This window comes from Phyllobates terribilis, unplaced genomic scaffold (genome assembly GCF_046119375.1).
Source record: "Phyllobates terribilis strain yellow unplaced genomic scaffold, ASM4611937v1 Scaffold_1__5_contigs__length_1240528914, whole genome shotgun sequence".
Classification (NCBI taxonomy): domain Eukaryota; kingdom Metazoa; phylum Chordata; class Amphibia; order Anura; family Dendrobatidae; genus Phyllobates; species Phyllobates terribilis.
This window is the reverse complement of record NW_027362761.1, coordinates 1,070,748,660-1,070,771,296: the sequence shown is the minus strand read 5'-3', so window position 1 is coordinate 1,070,771,296 and position 22,637 is coordinate 1,070,748,660. Positions and strand designations below refer to the sequence as shown.

At 41.0% G+C, this 22,637-nt stretch overlaps 1 protein-coding gene across 1 annotated transcript in view; it reads right to left on the bottom strand.

Annotated features, from left to right (window-relative positions):
• Positions 1 to 22,637, bottom strand: part of CHIC2 (cysteine rich hydrophobic domain 2) — a 45,073-nt gene that overhangs the window by 13,712 nt on the left and 8,724 nt on the right. Inside the window, exons 2-3 of the mRNA XM_073645489.1 lie at positions 15,338 to 15,392; positions 15,092 to 15,247 (exon numbers count right to left, since the gene is read on the bottom strand). Of these exons, the coding sequence (XP_073501590.1) occupies positions 15,092 to 15,247; positions 15,338 to 15,392 (211 nt within the window). The remainder of the gene's footprint in view (positions 1 to 15,091; positions 15,248 to 15,337; positions 15,393 to 22,637) is intronic.

Genomic DNA, 22,637 nt, shown 5'->3' with positions numbered 1-22,637 from the left:
TGACTTCATAATTCCAGGCTGGGAGCTGGAGATCAGCCCGCAGAGCACATCATTACGCATTTTCATCTTGCTCAGCTGTGACAGGTGAAAGTAAAAAGCTCCTGCACGTGCAGCCTAATTAATCTCTGCACTTGACATGTCACTGGTTCCCAGCAAAAGGCAGGTGACAGCACACAAAAACATAAAGGGCCACTTGATTGGAGAGTAATATTTTTAGCTCACAACAATGGCACATTTATAGACACAAAGACAATGGAGGAAAGTCCGGCATGAAAGAATAGTTTAGTCAGAGAAGCTTGTGCAGGAGCAAGATTAACCGAAATTACAAAAAAAAAAGTTAAAATAAACCCAGATGACAAACCATAAAAAGAGGAAAGAGCAAGTTATAAAAACAGCCATAACAGAAGGTGAAAGGCTAAAGATTTAGTCTAATCTAAATATATTCAAATTCTCCATACAATGGCATTATGACACTATGGCATTAAAATAAACCACTGTACGGTTTATTTCCCTGTTTTACATAATCTCTCTTTTGAGATTAAATCAAGACATGGACTATCCTTACCCAATATTGAATTTTACCCATAAACTGGTCATACAAATTAGCTTTATATTAGCCAAACTTGCCACTGTCTGAACAGGGAAGGCCCTCTAGACACCATAATCGGCATTGTGGTTCTACAGGTACCCCCTTTTAGGAAGAGTCAGGCGGCCGATTATACTCTCCCATCCCAAGCGAGACCGCTGCATAGAAATACATGTTGCTACGCTTGGCTCAGTAGAGCAGACGACCAGTCCGAGCATTGCATTGCTAGCCTCGTGTGAGTTATACGGCTGTGACTCTTCCCTTAGCTTTATCCTTTCACATCCCTTGGTTGAACAATTGTCTTTTCAACCGTACTAACTATATGTTGAGATCAGAACTCCTTATTCTTCTTTACACTAATGCATTTTAAATTACATTGGCAGTATGTTTGGGGTAGTTGTCCTGTAGCTGAATAAACTTGAAGCCAATCAGACGCCTCCCTGACGGTACTGCATGATGGATAAGTATATGGCCGTATTACTCAGTAGTCGATCGCATACCAAATTAATTTGCTGAAATGCCGCCCCAAACTTGCAAGAGGCCTCCACCATGCCTCAATGTTTCCTGCACATACCCCATTATTGTACAGCTCTTCAGAACAAACTGCCTTTTGTTACAGCCAAATATTGCACATTTTGACTCATCAGTCCAGAGCACCTGCTACCATTTTTGAGCACCTTAGTTCCTAGGTCTTCATTTATATTTGAGTCACTTGGCCTTGTTTCCATGTCGATGGCTTTTGGCTACAATTTTCTCATGAAGACCACTTGTGGCCTGACTTCTCTGAATAGATGAGTGTAGCTGGGTCCCATTGGTTGCTGGAAGTTCTGTGCTGATGTCACTGCTGGACATTAATTTTGAAGGGAAGCATGATGTGTCTTTCATTTACTGCTCTAAGTTTTCGTGACAGATCACCGAGTCTACGATCCTCAACACTGCCCATTTCTTGGTGCTTCTTCAAAAACAACTTGAACAGCACATCATGAAATCACAGTCTGCTTTACATTTTGTCTCTGGGAGAGACCTTGCTGATGCAGTACAACTGCCTTGTGTTTTGTGGCTTTGTTCAATCTATCCATGTTTACTGTGACATGAAACTGGCTCCCACAACCGCACACCTGTAGCAAAGTTTGGCTGTTTCTCACCCGGTTTTGAGCTTCATACAAAGCGGTTTCTGTTTTAGTTAATGACCATTTCACGCTACATATGAAAATGATGATCATTACCATTGTGGTATAAATACTCATATACCCGACTATAATCCCTCAAAATCCATGACTTGTTGCAACTGTACTAGAAAAATGTATTCCGTTTTGAAGGTAACGAGTGATTACACCAAATATTTCCATTTTGCTAATTGATAAAAATAAACTATTAACACTTTTAATTTTTAAACTCTTACTGATCGAGACAATTTTAACCTTAAGGACCAGGCCAAAATTTTTAAATCTGACCAGTGTCACTTTATGTGGTAATAGCTCTGGAAGGCTTCAACGGATCCCACTGATTCTGAGATTATTTTTTCTTGACACATTGTACTTTATATTAGTGGTAAATTTAGGTCGATATGATTTGCATTTGTCAAAATATCGTAATTTTGCTGAGAAATTCGCAATTTTAAAAACTTCCAATCTTTATATACTTAAACCAGCGAGTCATGCTGTAAAAAATAATTAAAAAACAAAACAAAAAAGAAAACAACATTTCCCATATGTCAACTTTACATCTGCATCACTTTTCAAACGTCATTTTATTTTGTTAGGATGTTAGAAGGATTAAAAGTTTAGTAGCAATTTCTCATTTCTTCAAGAAATTTACAAAACTTGTTTCTTCAGGGGACCTATTGAGACTTCAATGGACCTTGAGGGGCCTATATATTGGAAACTCCCCAAAAGTAATACGATTTTAAAAATTGCACCCTTTAAATGCTTCAAAACTACTGTCAGGAATGAAAAAAAAAAATAAAATTGCATTTTTACTCTAAAATGTTGCTTTAGCCCCAATTTTTTCACAATTACAATAGCACAAGAAAATGGACCCCACAATTTGTAATTTTTTTTCTTCTGAACGCGCTGATATCCAACATTTGGTCAGAAACCTGTTTGGACAAACGGCAGGGCTGGGAAGGTAAGGAGCACCATTTTCATTTTTGAACACAAATTTGGCTGAAATAGATTGCGGGCAACATGTTGCATTGTAAGGCGCCCAAAAAGCAGAAACCCCCCACAAGTGACCCCATTTTGGAAACTACACCCCCTCAAGGGTTTTATCCAGGCATGTAGTGAGCATTTTGATCCCACATGTACTATACAGAATTTGATAATATTAGGTGGTCATATTGAAAATTTTCATTTTTTTTTTCACAAAAGTGTTGCTTTAGCCCCAAATTTTTCACCACGCGAGAGGTAACATGAAAAAGTGGATAGCACAACTTTCTTCTGGGCAAGGTGATACCCCACATGTAGACAAAAAGTTTTGTTTGGACATACGGCAGGGCTCTGAAGGGAAGAAGCGACATTTGGTATTTGGAATGTAACTTTCACTGGAATAGACTGCAGACACCATGCCTCATTTGCAGAGCTCATGAGGTACTAAAACAGCAGAAACCCCCACAAGTGACCCCATTTGGGAACCTACACTCATCAAGGAATCAATCACTGTGCTCAATGCTGACTACCGTCATGGGCAAAAGTTTTGGTTTTCACAAGCTTTGCTGCTTCAAGCATTTTTAGATTTTTTAGTCAGATGTTTCTATGGTCACTGAAGTACAATAATAAGCATTTCATCAGTTTGTACAATATTTACAGTGTTGACCCTTAGGCTATGTGCCCACGATGCAGAAATGCTCCGGATTTTTCCTGAGTGTTTCCGCATGCGTTTTTTCTGCCAGGGATATGCGGATTGTACATGCTTTTTTCCTGCCAGGGACAAGCGAATGTGAAGCGTTTTTCACATGCGGGTTGTCAAGCGTTTTTCACATGCGGGTTGTCAAGCGTTTTTCACATGCGGGTTGTCAAGCGTTTTTCACATGCGGGTTGTCAAGCGTTTTTCACATGCGGGTTGTCAAGCGTTTTTCACATGCGGGTTGTCAAGCGTTTTTCACATGCGGGTTGTCAAGCGTTTTTCACATGCGGGTTGTCAAGCGTTTTTCACATGCGGGTTGTCAAGCGTTTTTCACATGCGGGTTGTCAAGCGTTTTTCACATGCGGGTTGTCAAGCGTTTTTCACATGCGGGTTGTCAAGCGCTTTCCAAGCGATTTTAGCATCACTTGGAAAGTGCTTGACAACTTCGTCACACTATATAAATCCATGCAAACGGCATGGATTTATATAGTGTGACCGTGAAGAATAGTATAAAATAAATCTATACTTGCCTTCTGATGGCCCCCGGAGTCTTTATCCGATGCGTCTCGGCTTGCCGGCAGCTCGCGGTGAACTAAAGGACCTGCCGACGTCAGCAGTCGCGTCGTGTGACCCATCAAATGATTAAATGACGTCACGGCAGGTCCTTTTCAGACCATCGCGAGTTGCCGGCAAGCCAGGACGCATCGTTATGGAGACCGGGGGCCGTCAGAAGGTAAGTATAATATTTATTTTTTATTTTATTCTTTTTTTTACAGGTTCTATGGTACCCGGGTCCGGAGGAGAGTCTCCTCTTCTCGAAACCCGGGTACCATCCGCACATTGAAACGCATGGATTTCGCATCTGCAGATGCAGTGATGCGGAATCCATGCGTTCCAATGCAAGTCAATGGCGGCAAAAACACCGCGTTTACGCAAAATAATTGGTAGTGCTGCGGATTTTTCCGCAGCGGAAATTTCCACAGCATGTGCACAGCACATGCGGATTATCATTGGGGAACATGGCAGACCTTCTACCGAGCGTTTTTTTAAGCGTTTCTGCAGCGGAATTGCCACTGTGGAAACGCTTAAAAAACGCATAGTGGGCAAACAGCGCATGTTCAATATTTGGTGCAGAAAGTTCTGCAACGTTTCTGCATCTCTAGGCAACAAAAACACTGAGGAAAATCCGCTGCGTTTTTGCATGTCCTTTTTTTGCAGTGCATTCAATGGGTGAAAAACGCAGGCAAAAACGCAGAAAGACAAAGAATTGACATGCTGCGGATTTTTAAGCACAGCAAATCCTGAAAGGAAAAACACATGTGCACAGCACTTCAGGATTCTCATTGACTTTGCTGGCATAAGGATTCCCTAGCATTTTTGGGCCATTTCCGCGCAGAAAACAAAAAAGCATTAAAAATGCAATGTGTGCACAAAGTCTTATTGTTCAAGACTTCTGCCCTTCGTCCTGATCGCTAGGGAAGAGCTTCTAGGCCAAGTCCTGGCTGATGAGCGCCCATTCTAGCCTAATCAGAGCTTGGAGTTTATAACAATTTCTGTGTTGTTTGTCCATCCGCTTTTTAAGGATTTACCACACGTTCTCAATGGGACTGAGATCTGGGGAGTTTCCTGGCCATGGACTCAAAATTTCAATGTTTTGTTCTCCAAGCCACTTATGTAACACTTTTACCTTGTCACATGATGCTCCATCATGCTGGAAAAAAAACATTGTTCATCACTAAATTGCTCCAAGAATGTTTAGATCTCAATTCTTTATTTTTGGCAATGATCTCATTATAGCAAAATTTTGAGTGAGCCTACTCCCGAGGATGAAAATGAATGGTCTCAGGATGCTTTACTGTTGGCATGACACAGGACTCATGGTAGTGCTCAACTTTTTCTTCTCCAGACAATCATTCTTACACATGTCCCAAACAGTTTGAAGGGTCTTTTTCAGAGAAAATAACTTTACCCCAGTCGTCTGCAGTTCAATCTCTGTACTTAACCCCTTAAGCCCCGAGGGTGGTTTGCACGTTAATGACCAGGCCAATTTTTACAATTCTGACCACTGTCACTTTATGAGGTAATTACTCTGGAACGCTTCAACGGATCCCCCTGATTCTGAGACTGTTTTTTCATGACATATTGTACTTCATGATTGTGGTAAAATTTCTTCGATATCACTTGCGTTTATTTGTGAAAAAAACGGAAATTTGGCGAAAATTTTGAAAATTTCAAAATTTGAATTTTTATGCCCTTAAATCAGAGAGATATGTCACACAAAAGAGTTAATAAATAACATTTCCCACATGTCTACTTTACATCAGCACAATTTTGGAACCAAAATTTTTTTTTGTTAGGGAGCTATAAGGGTTAAAAGTTGACCAGCGATTTCTCATTTTTCCAACAAAATTTACAAAACCATTTTTTTAGGGACCACATCACATTTGAAGTCACTTTGAGAGGTCTTTATGACAGAAAATACCCAAAAGTGACACCATTCTAAAAATTGCACCCCTCAAGGTGCTCAAAACCACATTCAAGAACTTTATTAACCCTTCAGGTGCTTCACAGGAATTTTTGGAATGTGGAAGAAAAAAATGAACATTTAACTTTTTTCACAAAAATGTTACTTTAGACCCAATTTTTTTTATTTTCACAGGGGTAACAAGAAACAATGGACCCCAAAATTTGTTGTGCAATTTCCCCTGGGCACGCAGATACCCAATATGTGGGGAAAAAACACTGTTTGGGCGCACGGCAGGGCTCGGAAGGGAAGGAGCGCCATTTGACTTTTTGATTGTAAAATTTGCTTGAATAATTAGCGGACACCATGTTGTGTTTGGAGAGCCCCTGTGTGCCCAAACATTGGAGCTCCCCCACAAGTGACCCCATTTTGGAAACTAGACCCCCCAAGGCACCTATCTAGATGCATAGTGAGCACTTGGAACCCCCAGGTGCTTCACAAATTGATTTGTAAAAATGAAAAAGTGAAAAAAAAAACACTTTCATTTTTATGAATCAATTTGTGAAGCACCTGGGGGTTCCAAGTGCTCACTATGCATCTAGATAGGTGCATTGGGGGGTCTAGTTTCCAAAATGGGGTCACTTGTGGGGGAGCTCCAATGTTTGGGCACACAGGGACTCTCCAAATGCAACATGGTATCCGCTAACAAATTGAATGGAAAATCGGCTCAAATTGTTAGCGGACACCATGTTGAGTTTGGAGAGCCTGTGATGTGCCTAAACAGTGGAGCTCCCCCACAAGTGACCCCATTTTGGAAACTATACCCCTCAAGGATTTTATTAAGGTGTATAATGAACATTTTGAACCCAGAGGTACGACACAGAATTTGTTTACATTAGGACATCATATTGAATAAGTTGTCATTAGTCTTGAGCGTAAGTGCTGGCTACTTGAGCTTGCATCGGGTACTCAGGTATGCACCATGTACAGCGTGTGCTCGAGTGACATGCTCGAGTCCCTGCTCCGCATGTTTCACGGTTATTAGACACCCAAAAAAAAACATGCGGGGATCGCTCGTGCATGGCAGGCAATCCCCGTAAAGTTTTTTGGCCGCGAAGCATATGGGGCAGAGACTCGAGCACGTCACTCAAATACCCACGATACTCATTGCATACCAGAGCACCCGATGCAAACTCAAATAGCGAGCACTTGCGCTCAACACTAGTCGCAATATCGTCATCTTTTTTTCTTACTTTTGAAAAAAATCCCAACCCCATCACAACCCTAACCCCAGCCCTAACCCCATCACAACCCTAACCCCAGCCCTAACCCTAACCCCAGCCCTAACCCTAACCCCAGCCCTAACCCTAACCCCAGCCCTAACCCTAACCCCAGCCCTAACCCTAACCCCAGCACTAACCCTAACCCCAGCACTAACCCTAACCCCAGCACTAACCCTAACCCCAGCACTAACCCTAACCCCAGAGTTTATTTTTAACGCCGTTCCTCGTGCGGTTTAAGTGATTAGACGACTTTATTCTTCGGGTCGGTGTGATTACAGCAATACCAGAATCATATGGGGTTTTTATGACTGACAGCTGTCACACACTAAAAGACGCATTGTTTGTAAAATCTAGTTTTTGCATCGCCATATTTTGAGAGCTATAATTTTTCCAGATTTTGGCAGATAGTCATGTGACGGCTCGTTTTTTGCGGGATGAGTTGACGTGGTTATTGGTGCCATTTGCAGGCACGTGACATTTTTTGATCGCTTTCTATTCCGATTTTTGGGAGGCAGAATAAACAAAAACCAACAATTCAGGAATTGTTTTTTTGTTTTTTTTTATTCTGTTCCGCGTGTGGTAAAATTGATAAGGCAGCTTTATTCTTCGGGTCAGTACGTTTACAGCGGTACCACATTTATATAGTTTTTCTATGTTTTGCACTTTTACATAATAAAAGCAATTTTATAGAAAAAAATATTTTTTAGCATAGCTTTATTCTGAGAGCTATAACTTTTTTATTTTTCGGCTGATGGAGCTGTATGTTGGCTTGTTTTTTGCGGGACGAGATGACGTTTTCAGCGGTACCATTTTTATTTATATTTGTCTTTTTGATCGCGTGTTATTCCATTTTTTGTTTGGCGGTATGGTGATAAAGCATTGCTTTTTGCTTCGTTTTTTTTTTTTTTTTTTACCGTGTTCACTGAAGGGGTTAACTAGTGGGACAGTTTTATAGGTCAGGTTGTTCCGGACGCGGCGATACCAAATATGTGTACTTTTATTTATAATAATATTTATTGATGGGTACATTATATTTTTATTTTTGGTGGATTTTTTTTTTTATTTTTTTGCAATTTTTTTTTTTTTTTTCACTTTCTGAAAGTTTATATACTTTATTACTTTGTCCCACTCTGGGACTTTCACTTTTTTTTCTCTGATCGCCTGCATGGCACAGGAATGCAGCACCATCCCTGTGTCATGCAGGCTGTCAGCGCTGGACAGGGAGAAGATTGTTTGGAGATGCACTGCGCATGTCCAAACAATCTTCCTGCTGTCTGGTGACCCGGATATTGTCATGACGACATCGGGTCGTCATGGCAACACCCGGGAAGCCTTTGCAGACAGCGCTGGAAGCCGGAAGAGGAGGCGAGTATCTGCGATCACCTCCCCTTGCCCCTGCAATGCTGCGATCGACTTCGATCGCAGCATCGCGGGGGTTAATGTGCTGGGAGCGGTGCAGGACCGCTCCCTGCACATAGTACCAGGTGTCAGCTGTGACAATCAGCTGACACCCCGCGGCGATCGCGGTCACCATGACGTACTAATACGGGTCTGGCTCTTAAGTCCCAGGGCACAGATGCGTATTAATACATCAGATGTTGTTAAGGGGTTAAAGGGGGTTTCCCATGAACAAAAGTTGATTTTAATTAATAGATCTTGTAATTATAACAACTTCCACAATTGGATGTGTTTAAATAAAATGTTCCTGTGCTGAGACAATCTTATAAATGTTCCCCTGTGTAATGGCAGTGTCTGATCATGTACGGAATACGGTCTGATCAATACCACAGCTCCTGGGCAGGGGAGGAAGCAAAAGAGTATACAGATATTACAGCGGGGGGGGGGGGGGGGGATGGGGTTACAAATAATTATTTCTTTGATGTAAAACATTGTTTAAAAACAGGCAGGGAAATGTTTTACCTCACAGGAAGAATCAGCTGTGATTCCGTGCTGTAATGTCTGTATACTCTTTTGCATCCTCCCCTGCCCAGGAGATGTGGTATGATCAGACCATGTTCCTGCACGGTCAGACACAGCCATTACACAGTACATAGCAGGGGCACATTTATAAGATTATCTCAGCACAGGAACATTTTATTTAAACACATCCAATTGTGGAAGTTATTATTACTCCAAGATCTATTGATTAAAATCAACTTTTGCTTCTGGAAAAACCCCTTTAATGCAAAGTTATTTTCAGATTGTTTGGTATAGTAGGAAAAATTTTTGTATGGAAAAGAAAAGGTGAGTACTACAATGGGTCCTGTATCATCATGCCTACAGTAAAACATCTTGACACCATTCACGTCTGGAGTTGCTTTTCATTCACAGGAATTTCCATCAGTCAGGATTTGACCCAGAAGCAGATATCCAGCATGTCAGAATGGCGAATTGAAGAATTCTTGAAAAATAAGGGTCAACATTGTTACTATTAATTCTTTGCATAAATGCAATGCTTATAACCGTACCTCAATAGCCATAGAAACATCTGTCTAAAAGATGTAAACACGGAAGCAGCAAACTCTGTGTCCGTCTCAAAGCCTTTGGCCATGACAGTACATTTGTGTAAGCATGGAGCTGGGTTACTTGCTGCAATGGTCACGTACTGTAGTCGTGTTTGTCACCACTGCGACACTGACAAAAAAAATAAGGGCAACAGCACAGGAGCGGCAGAGAGTAAGTAAGGCTCATATTGCTGTAGGATAACTGGATTAAAAAAAAATAATTTCAAAATCTTTTGGAAATGCAATTTCTTACCCCCCTTAACCACTTCGCACCAGAGCCTGTTTTTGCCTTCGTGACTGGGCCAATTTTTTCAATTCTGACCACTGTCACTTTATGAAGTAATTACTCTGGAACGCTTCAACGGATCCCCCTGATTCGGATACTGTTTTTTCATGACATATTGTACTTCATGATAGTGGTAAAATTTATTCGATATCACTTGCATTTATTTGTGAAAAAAATCGGAAATTTGGCGAAAATTTTGAAAATTTTGCAATTTTCAAACTTTGAATTTTCATGCCCTTAAATCAGAGAGATATGTCACACAAAATAGTTAATAAATAACATTTCCCACATGTCTACTTTACATCAGCAAAATTTTGGAACCAAAATTTTTTTTTTGTTAGGGAGCTATAAGGGTTAAAAGTTGACCAGCGATTTCTCATTTTTCCAACAAAATTTACAAAAACATTTTTTTAGGGACCACATCATATTTGAAGTCACTTTGAGGGGTCTTTATGACAGAAAATACCCAAAAGTGACACCATTCTAAAAACTGCACCCCTCAAGGTGCTCAAAACCACATTCAAGAACTTTATTAACCCTTCAGGTGCTTCACAGGAATTTTTGGAATGTGGAAGAAAAAAATTAACATTTAACTTTTTTCACAAAAATGTTACTTCAGACCCAATTTTTTTTATTTTCACAGGGGTAACAGGAAAAAATGGACCCCAAATTTTTTTGGCCAATTTCTCTTGAGCGTGCTGATACCCCATATGTGAGGGAAAACCACTGTTTGGGCGCACTGCAGGGTTCGGAAGGGAAGGAGCGCCATTAGACTTTTTGAATGTAAAATTTGTCTGAATAATTAGCAGACGCCATGTTGCGTTTGGAGAGCTCCTGATGTGCCTAAACAGTGGAAACCCCCCACAAGTGACACCATTTTGGAAACTAGACCCCTCAGGGAACTTATCTAGATGTGTGGTGAGCACCTTGCACCCCCAGCTGGTTCACAGAAGTTTATAATATTGAGCCGTAAAAATAAAATTTTCACATTTTTCCCACAAAAAATGTTTTTCATTCCCTAATTTTGTATTATCATAAGGGTAACAGGATAAATTGCACCATGAAATTTGTTGTACAATTTCTCCTGAGTACGCCGATACCCCATATGTGGGGGAAAACCACTGCTTTGGTGTACGGCAGGGTTCGGAAGAGAAAGGAGCGCTATGTTGGCTGGGATAGGCAGCAGACACCATGTCACATTTGAAGAGTCGCTGACATGCCGAAACAGCAGAAACCCCCACAAGTGACCCCATTTTGTAAACTACACCTCTCAAGGAATTCATCTAGGGAAGTAGTGAGCATTTTTTAATTTTTAAATTTATACCATTCGGCAGTGAAAAAAGCATAATTATATTTTTACCACAAAAAAATGTTTTACCCTCAGATTTTACATTTTCACACAGGGCAATGGGTAAAAATGGTGCAGAAATGTGTCACACAATTTCTTCTAAAAGTGGCAATACCCCATATGTGGCTGTATCGTACCGCTCAGCCATACGGCGAGATCTGGGGGGGACGGAGTGCTATTTGACAATTGGAGAACAAATTATTGTAGAATAGGCATTTGGATTTGGGAGCACAAAATTTTCTGAATTTCTTTTGGGGGGCAAGGGCCATTTCGCTTTTCCAGAGCCTTTCTGCTACCAGTAACTTGGAAGTCCCTTATATTTTTAACAGATGACGGACCTGAGTGGGGACTAGCTTTTTTTGAGGACAGAGTTGAAGCTTTTATTGGGAACATTTTACGTAACATTTATCCGGCGCTCTAGGCTGAGCACTTACATCGGGGTTTCCATCTAAATTTCCAAGTGATGTAATTCAGATGAAACCCCTGCGGGATCCATTCACTGTAATGAGGCAGCAGAGTTACTCTGGACTCCGTCTGGCCTCTGTTTAGCGGTGTCCTTTTTTTCAGAAGTGCACAAAACTGTGGCCAACCGCACTTTTATGCACGCCTAAAACAAATGACACCGTGGGATCACAGGCCAGACGGCGTCCACAGTGGCCTATATCTGCCTCATTACAGGGAATCTTCCGTCATGGGTTCCGTCTGAATCACGTATTTCAGAGATTTACACGGAAACTCTGGTGTAAGTGCTCAGCGCAGAGCGCAGGATAAATGTGAGCAGAGCCTTACTGCGATCTTTGGGAGACATAATAAACAAATCAGTAGCAGGTGAAGAATTGGTTTTATTTATTTTTTACGCCGTTCCTAGTGTGATATAACTGATTAGATTACTTTACTCTTCGGGTCGGTGCGATTACAGAGATACCAGATTTATATCGGGTTTTTATGACTGACAGCTGTCGCACACTAAAAGACACTTTTTTTTTGCAAAATCTAGTTTTTGCATCACCATATTTTGAGAGCTATAATTTTTCCATGTTTCGGCCGACAGTCATGTGACGGCTTGTTTTTTGCGGGACGAGTTGACATTTTTATTGGTACCATTTTTGGGTACGTGACATTTTTTGATCGCTTTCTATTCCGTTTTTTGGGAGGTAAAATTAACAAAAAAACAATTCAGGAATTGTTTTTTGAGGTTTTTTTTTTATGCCGTTCTGCGTGTGGTAAAAGTGATCAGGCAGCGTTATTCTTCGGGTCAGTACGTTTACAGCGATACTACACTTACTGTATATTTTTTTTATGTTTTGGCGCTTTTACACAATAAAACAATTTTATAGAAAAAAATATATTTTTTGCATTGCTTTATTCTGAGCGCTATAACTTTTTTATTTTTCGGCTGATGGAGCCGTATGGCGGCTTTTTTTTTGCGGAACAAGATGACGTTTTCAGCGGTACCATTTTTATTTCTATTTTGTTTTTTGATCGCATTTTTTTCCACTTTGGCGATATGATGAAAAAGAATTTTTTTTGCTCCGTTTTTTATTTATTTTTATTACGGTGTGCACAGAAGGAGTTAATTAGTGTGACAGTTTTATAGCTCGGGTTGTTTCGGACGTGGCGATACCAAATGTGTACTTTTTTTGGTTTTGTAAAAATATACGGATTTATTGGTTTAATATTTTATTGATTTTTATTTATTTTGTGATTTTTTTTTTACAGTTTAAAAACTTTTTTTTTTACATTTTTACTTAGTCCCTATATGGGACATTAATTTTTATTTTTCTGATCACTGATCTCATGTAATGTAATAGACATGTATTACATTACATGAGATCTTCGCTGACTGTTTAACAGTCATAGTCTCCTGCCTGGCTTCAGCTGCAGGCTGAGCCAGGCAGGACACCATATATGGCAGATCTGGAGGCGGTCATGTGACCTCCAGCTGCCATAGCAACCCCAGGTCCTGGAAGCTATCAGGGGTCGTCGGAGAGGTAAGTAAGACGACCCCCTCTCCTCCTTCTATATGCCGCAATCACTATAGATCGCGGCATATAGAACATAGCAAAGGGTTAACATCACTGGGACCTGATCCAATCAGGTCCCGATGATGTTCCCTGTCAGAGCGAACGCTCTGCACCGGAATCGCAGCGCTTGCAGGACCCTGGGGGTCCTGAGCGCTGCGAGACCACCCACCGTTTTTAAACGTTGGCGCTGCACAGAGGGCGGTCTACAGTGGGCGGTCGGGAACCGGTTAAATGGTGGTGGTGTTTCAGGAATACCAATTGGGCACTAAGAACAACTGAGGATAACCTTGAGATATGAGATTTCATAATTCATTGAAATTTCCTAATCATTACACAGGTCTACAAAGAAAAAAATTTCTCTCAGGGGCCAAGGTTTCTTGAATGGATTTAGGGTATTTTGGAGGTGCCAAATTCAAAAATCCCATTACTTTTGCTGAATTGATTCTAGTTTTTGAGATAATTCATGTATGAAAATAATGAATTCCCCCAATGCGACCTGTGTGTTATAACAAAGGCAACAGTTTTTGGTCTTTTAACTAACAGTGTCTTAGGTAAATATCCCATATAATTATTTTTTATTTCAATTTGTAGGCTTACAATGCTATAAAGAAGACTTTTTAAAGCCAGAATTCTACTGTACTTACTATATTTTGCGGATTATAAGACGCACCCCAAATTTTGGGGAAAATAAGAAAAACTTTTTTTTTTAATAAAATGGTGGAGCATCTTGTAGTTCGCTTGTACGGTAGCTTAACTGGGGGGCGGTGGCAGCGGTGGAGCAGTGTCGCTGCTGCAGAAAGCTGGCGGCAGCACAGGCAGAAGTGGGGCGATGCAGCGGGCCCCAGACTGGTAGGAGGGGTGTTCAGTGATGCGGGGGTGCCACCAATATTTTGTGAAAGCCCGGACCCCCCCGCACTTTCCATGTTTTCAATGCGGTGGACTCCAGAAAGATGGACGCTGGAGGCAGCACATGCGCAGATTGAGATCTCGGGAGCTGAGATCTTGGGAGACTCCTGCCTGCAACAGTGACCCTGGGACCCCGCTCCACGGCAGCCAGTAAGCTACATTAGGATTATAAGACACACCCCCATTTTTCTCCCAAATTCTAGAGAAAAAAAAAGTGTGTTTTATAATCCGAAAAATATGGCAACTATTAAATATCTCAGAAACTAGAGCCAATCTGGCAAAACCAAAGTCATATTGTTAATCAACACCATAACCTTAAAGGGGTTATCCACTACTTTCACATTGATGCCCTATCCGTAGGATAGGGCATCAGTGTATGATCGGCCGGGGTCCCACACCTGGCACCCCTGCCGATCAGCTGTTATCGGTGCCGGGGGCTGCCGGCAGGAAGTACTTAGCTGCAGTGATTGGCCGTCAAGTTGCGGTGGCCGGCGCATGTTCTGAACATCCGCTTCCTATTCAATTCAATGGGAGGCGGATGTGCAGTACCCCGCGGCGGCCACTACAGTAGGACGGCAAAGCACCGCAGGTTAGCATTTCCGGCCAGCGGCACCGATAACAGCTCATCGGCAGAGGTGTCGGGTGTGGGGCCCCGACCGATCATACACTGATGCCCGATCCTACAGATAGGGCATCAATGTGAAAGTAGAGCACAACTTATTTAATATAAAACCGTTCAGAAATCGTTGCCACCAAAATCACTGTATAGCAGTGTTCTAAATACATCATACATTTTTGCATTAAAACATGTAGAGAACTAGGGACCTGAGTATCATTATAACTTACTCTTTTACTGAGACATACGACTGGCCACATACTACATCCCAGCGTGCAGCAGCAACACAGACACCCACATAGCAGCCATCGAACATTTATAGGAAGATTCTTTTTAAGACAACTATTGACTCGGTTAATACTAGATTTAAATTCCTCTGGTGCTACCTGGAAGTAAAAAAAATAAAATAATAATAATTACAACTTAGATTATGAAATCATTAAAACATCAGTTATTTGTCAGGAATGAACACTTACTTTTCCAGTTAGAGATGATGGAAATTCTGCTTCAAACTTGTTGCTAAGACCAAATCTACAACCAAAAAAAAAAAAGTAAACCAGTGTTTTCTTGTCAGAAAAGTTTTCAGCACGCTGAAAACTGAAGATCACAACATTAAACCTGTAGGCGATTAGGTTGAGGCAATCTACGCAGAAAAAAGTCCAAGGAAATAATAAAATTGTCCTGTGTTGGCATGTCGTGCCAGTGATGTAAACCTGAGTGGGCACATCCATCACATCTTTTTAGAAAGCAGTTGTGGACGTGCAGAAGTGGTCCCTAATATAGTACATGACTAGGTGCCTTCAACAGGTGCTGTCACTATGCAGGTAGAACATCTAACAGATGCCCAAAGCGAAAGGGACTGTTGGATCGTGTGTCATCTACATAAGGTATTACCTTTCATTGTAATTCTTACTTTAAAGGTGAGGACTATTGAGAAGTGGTCGCTACGGACCAGAAAAGGTAATCCTATTTATGAGAATCAAGGGAGGGTGAGCACAGATTGTATATGTAATAGAAGTTGTAGAAGGAAGACAGGAATTTTCAGAAAGCAGAAAACCTCTTTAAGATATTAAGGCATCAGTGTTTAATCAGTTTTTGCATTCTTATTTGCATTTATTGATATGATTTCCTAATAATCAAAACTGGATGAATCTTTCTCCAAAATGAAAAAAAAAGCAGCAATAAATAAAAAGAAAGATGCAAAAACTGACCAAACACCTATACATTCTGTTTCATTGTTGGTCCATATTGCAGACACTTATCATGGATGTTCGAAAGAGTCGTGAGACACAGGCCTTAGAGTCTACTTTTGCGTCAGATGCATTTCAAAACCTCATGAATAAAAAAAGAACTTCCCATGAGAAACTATGATCAAGACAGGTTTGAGCTCTGATTGAATTCACTTAATGGACGACCACTTCAAGTTATCGTTAGACGTATCCTTAACAGAAATAAAATATATATATATTAGCATAATGTACAATTCCAGAAGTGTCCAGATCATCAGATTCAGCTCTACCCAAGCAGTTCTACTTACAGATTATGCTCCACACTGGCGATACATAAACAGTGAAGAGCGCTGGTGCAGCCATTTCATGAGATCCCGTCACAATGTGTTGATACAGGAAACTCCCTTGTGTCTAGCACAAGTCAGAAGTGTTATCTGAAGTGAGGGACATTTTTGCAAATGAAAGTATTTTAAGATTTTTTATATAGTTTCCTTGGAAAGAAGTCTGAAGTTTTATTCTTGGAGAACAGGAGAAGTCCCAGAAGACTGGAGAAGAGCAAATGTTGTTCCTATATTCAAAAAGGGGAAGAAGGTGGACCCAGGGAACTATAGGCCGGTGAGTCTGACTTCTATACCAGGAAAGATCTTTGAACAAATTATTAAACAACATGTATGTAAGTACATGGATAAGAATGAAGTGATTAACCAGAGTCAGCATGGGTTTGTAACTAACAAGTCATGTCAGACTAACTTAATTTCCTTCTATGACAGAATCACTGACTGGGTGGATCAGGGAAATGCTGTAGATATAGTATATCTTGACTTCAGCAAAGCATTTGACAAAGTATCTCACACCATCCTTATTGAAAAAATGACCAAGTATGCAATGGACCAGGCAACTGTTAGGTGGATTCATAACTGGCTTAGTGATCGGACTCAAAGGGTGGTTGTAAATGGCTTCACATCCAGCTGGATGAATGTCTCAAGTGGGGTACCACAGGGCTCCGTCCTGGGACCTGTATTGTTCAACATCTTTATCAATGATTTAGATGAAGGAATTGAGGGTAAACTGATTAAATTTGCTGATGACACAAAGCTAGGAGGGATACCTAAATAAACTGGAGCAATGGGCAGCAACCAACAGAATGGTTTTTAACAGGGAAAAATGCAAAGTACTACATCTGGGCAATAAAAATGAAAAAAGCATATACAGAATGGGAGGAATAGAGCTAAGCAACAGTACATGTGAAAAAGACTTAGGTATACTAATAGATCATAGACTGAACATGAGTCCACAGTGTGATGCAGCAGCAAAAAAGGCAAATACAATTCTGGGATGTATTAACAGAAGCATACAGTCTAGATCACGTGAAGTCATTATCGGTCTTTACTCCTCTTTGGTCAGACCTCATCTGGAATACTGTGTACAGTTTTGGGCACCACATTTTAAAAAAGACATAGACAAACTGGAGCAAGTTCAGAGAAGAGCGACCAGAATGGTGACTGGTCTGCAAACCATGTCCTATGAGGAACGGTTGCAGGATTTGGGAATGTTTAGCTTGCAAAAAAGAAGACTGAGAGGAGACTTAATAGCTGTCTACAAATATGTCAAGGGCTGTCACATTGTAGAAGTTTCATCTTTATTCTCATTTGCACAAGGAAAGACTAGAAGCAATGGGATGAAACTAAATGGGAGGAGACACAGATTAGATATTAGAAAAAACTTTTTGACAGTTAGGGTGATTAATGAGTGGAACAGGCTGCCACGAGAGGTGGTGAGTTCCCCTTCAATGGACGTCTTCAAACAGAGGCTGGACAGATATCTGTCTGAGATGATTTAGTGAATCCTGCTTTGAGCAGGGGGTTGGACCAGATGACCCAGGAGGTCCCTTCCAACTCTACCATTCTATGATTCTATGATTCTTTAACAGACCACAACCTTTCAAAACGTGGTGCCCTTTTGTAGCTGACGTGGCATGACCCGTGTGCCATTGCATTAAACAATCTGACCATTCAGGTGCCTCTATGGAACAAAATCTTTGTTGCACAGTAACTTAACATTTATTTATCGTATAATAGTTATTATAATTTGTAGGGTTCTCAAGAGGCTTGTATTCAAATAATGCACCAAGTGAAAAAAAAAGGAATATAGGCACTGATTCAAAGAGTTTTCAGCAATTTTCCTGGAAAAAAAAAAAACCTAACTGAAATGTGGCAAAGTTTCATTATAACTCCAAATTTTGCAGCTTTTTCGAGAATTTTACACCAGTTCCGGCAAGCACAGCCAAAGTGGGGGATCTGGGGTGAAGCCTGCCTGTCATAATCATCATAATTTGAGCCACAAAAGGTGCCATATATTACGCACTCTGGCGTCTCTTCCAATTCAGATAGAGGCGCAAGGCAGTTGTAAGCTGAAAGATGCGCCAAATTAATTACAAGGTGTGCCCATCTTAATGTGTTTGGCACATTGTACTCCAGAGCATCTTTCATTAAGACTTGAGTGAAAAACACCAATTCTAAAATCAGGGCCATAGTGTTAGGCTATGTGCACACGAAGCGATTTTAATGCATTTTTGCGGTGTATTTTTACTGCGAAAACGCATTAAAATCGCTTGTAAAAAGGTCTGCCATTTACTGCAATTCAAATCCGCATGTGCTGTGAACATCATGTGGAAATTTCCGCTGCGAATTCGCATTGTGGTAAAACCCGCAGCAAGACCAATTCTAGTGCGATTTCGCAGCAAAATTGCCGCCATTGACTTGCATTGGATCTCATAAGATCCGCATGACTACATGTAGTGGTCCGTATGCAAAATGCAATTAATCTTATGCGATTAATGCGCGGATGGTACCCGGGTCTGGGGAAGAGGAGACTCTCCTCCAGACCCAGGTACCAAAGTATCTGTAAGTAGAAAAAGAATTAAAATTAAGAAATAACCTTATACTCACCTTCTGATGGTCCCCGCTCTACTCCCGACATCGCTGCTGGCTCCGTGGCAGGTACCGGTAATGTAAAAGGAACTTCCATGACGTCAGCGGTTGCGTGACCTGTCACATGACCGCTGACGTCATGGAAGGTCCTTTTACATTACCGGTACCCGCCACGGAGCCAGCAGCGACGACGGAAGCAGAGCAGGGGCCATCAGAAGGTGAGTATAAGGTTATTTTTTACATTCTAATTCTTTTATTTTTTCACATTATGCTGGTCACACAATATAAATCCATGCCGGTTGCATGGATTTATATTGTGCGACCAACTTTCAAACACTTTTCCAAGTGATGCTAAAAACGCTTGACAAACGCTTGTCCCTGGCAGAAAAAAAAGCATATAAAATCCGCATGCATTTTTCTGACAGGGAGATGCAGAAACACTCAGGAAAAATCCGGAGCATTTCTGCATCGTGGGCACATAGCCTTAGAGACGTAAAGTGAGCAACATGCTTCACACTTCTAAGTAATTTCTTGCTTTAGGCTGGGTGCCCACGTAGCGTTTTTCAAGCGTTTATGCTGCGGAATTTCCGCAGCGTAAACGCTTGTTAAGCGCTAGGTAATCCGCACCCCATGGTCCCCAAGGGGATTCCGCATGTTCTATGCACATGCTGCAGATTGTTCCGCAGCGTTTATGCTGCGTACAATAATCCGCAGCATGTCATTTAATTTTGCGGAAGCGCAGCGGAACTCCCGCCATTGACTTGCATTGACTTGCATTGAAAGGCATAGAAACCGCGACTCTACATTTGTACAAGCGGCTTCTATGCGTCTCTATGTGCGGATGGTACCCAGTTCTGGAGGAGAGAAGATTTTTTGTACCTGTAAAAAAAGAATAAAATAACAAATAAAGTTATATTCACCTGTCCGGCGGCTTCTCTCTGAATGCCGGCATCGCTTGAGGACCTGCGGTGACGTCACAGTCATGTGACCGCAGGCCCTTCACCGCTCTGTCTCGCGATATGCCGGCAGCCGGGAACCAGACAGGAACGAGCGCTGTAGCCACGCCGGGGGCGAGTATAGCTTTATTTGTTTTAATTTTTACGGTCACACTGTATAAATTCATGCCTTTTGCATGGATTTATACAGTGTGACCTAGTTGTTAAGCACTTTCCAAGTGATGCTATCGCCTGGAAAGCGCTTGTCAATCTGCATGCGGAAACGCATGTGAATCCGCATGTGGATCCGCATGTATTCTGCAGGAAAAACGCATGCACAATCTGCATGCGTTTTTTCTGCCAGGGAGATGCAGAAATTTTCTGCTTCATTTCTGCATAGCACATAGCCTTAAGTAAAGCAAACATCTGGCATTCATCCATTGTTCTCAATTGTAGAAGTATGCAGAAACCATTTGCTTGTGTGAGAAGCAGGGCTTTGTTTTCATTACTCTTTTCCACATAGAGATGAAAAATATTTTGATGACAATTTGGCAAGATGAGAAGCCATTAATGCCGAAACAGGAGCTGGAGCTTCCTTGGATTGCCATTTGGGGAATATTTCTAAACTATCAACTGTGCCCTTATAAAATCTCCATCCACAGTAATAAATGTGTCAAAAAGACAACATTTAACGGATATGAAGACTGGGACAGACATAAGTTTTACTGACTAACAATCAAAAGATCATTTTACTGTTAGAAACTTAAAGAAAAAGGAGTTTTATATCCTGATATTGTATCCTCTCCAAGCTTTCTGTGAGACAGATGCTGATCAAAGGCTTATCAGTGATGGATGATGGACATTAAAAGAAAGCAAACCTAAACCCGGAAGAATCTTCATCCATATTGCCCTCTATATGACATCAGTTTTCACACAATTAGAAATATAATTACAGTCTAAATACCAATTTCGGTGTTAATATTCGCAATGGATCTGTAAAAATAGGATAGAATATCTGTTTTTAGTGTATTCATTGAGTTTAAGTGGCAAATCTGATCAGGATAGTACATAAACTGTATATACTATAAATTTTGCAGACCAACTGGGAATAACAAGCTACTTCGAAATCAGCAGTCTCAAACATGAATTATGGCTAAATTTAGGCACAGTTCACATTTTGCGACTTTTTTATTTAGCAAAAATGGCGCATACAAGGTGGACATAATTTAAATTTTCATTCATTTCCACATGGATAATGTTATTCAGAGAGGAGAGTCGCTACAAAGGACAACCCTCAATAAAATCCAGCACATCTCATATTACAATCATGTTTTTTTCTGCAATGTTACTGGAAATTTGGATTTTCATAGAAACAGCATTAACAATAGTTTTCTTTTACAATAAAATAGATCTATTTGGCCCCCGCGTGTCAAAGGCCACAACTCCACCAGTCCTGTGATTTGAAAGGAACAAAAATGTAGATGGGTATATTACAAAATTTTCTGCTGATGGCTTTGTCAAGAGTAATTATTAAAGCGGCTGTTTCATCTTGAAAACTTATGGCATACCCATAGGACATGCCGCCAGGAATGGAAAGGAGGCCATTAAGCTCCATTTATACACCTCAACATGGTGATTGCAACACCAAGAAGGGAAAGTCATGGAATTATGAAAATGACAAGATTAATAGACATGAATGCAGATGGGCAAATAATCAAGATCCGCAGCTGGAGCTTCCTTTGCAATTGCCGACCAATGGTATACAGATGTGCTCGATGGGAGGCAAGTCCAGAGACCATGGTAGCAAATATAGGCCACACTGGCTGTTCACAGTAGCACAGGCAACGCGCAGCCTTGCGTTGTTTTAAACGTTCCTGGGACGCTTTCACATTCCTTCATGAAGGCCTCTTCAATGTGCTGCCCAGAGCATCATGATAGCCTGAGAAGAGGCATGAACTCAATGGAATACCTGTAGCTAGATGTCTGGCTGTTTAGATACTGATGCCTTAGGCTTGGTATGTGATCACCAATTTCACTTGGATTACAGAATGGATCACAACACACTATTCTTCAAATCTAACAAGACCACATGAGCAATATCATTAAGAAGCCTTCACAAGGAAACCACACCAATCCCACTCCAAGGATGATTGTGTGGGATGGTATAATGTACAGTAGGCAAACCCCTCTTCATTTGAGGTACACTAACCCCTTGGTGTTGTATTGATTTGGTTGTAGAACTAGTGGTACAATCATCTCTCCAAAGTGTCCCAACACAACATACAAGGCTGTGTGTTACTCGTGCTATTGTTAGAAGGCAGTTTGGCCGAAATGTGCCATCATGACCTGCAGTGTCTCCAGACATGTCTCATATCAATCAGGTTTAAGGAAAAAGAAATAGAGAAAGGGGCGCAGATGGTGCCGTTACCAAATGACAAATAATAATATATGCAGATATGTTGCTCACCTCGTAGAGTTGTGTTAATGCACAACACATGTAGGCGCTTGTGTAGAGAGCTGCAGACAACACCAGCCCAAATTAGGGTTCCAAGGCCCATCAACAGGTGGATATAGCAGAAGAAAGGTGTATAGATATCTGCGCTCCTCCGTATGAAAAGATGATCCGTTGATCAAAAGAGTTAATAGAAATATTTTTTTTTATTAATTATTAAACTACATTCA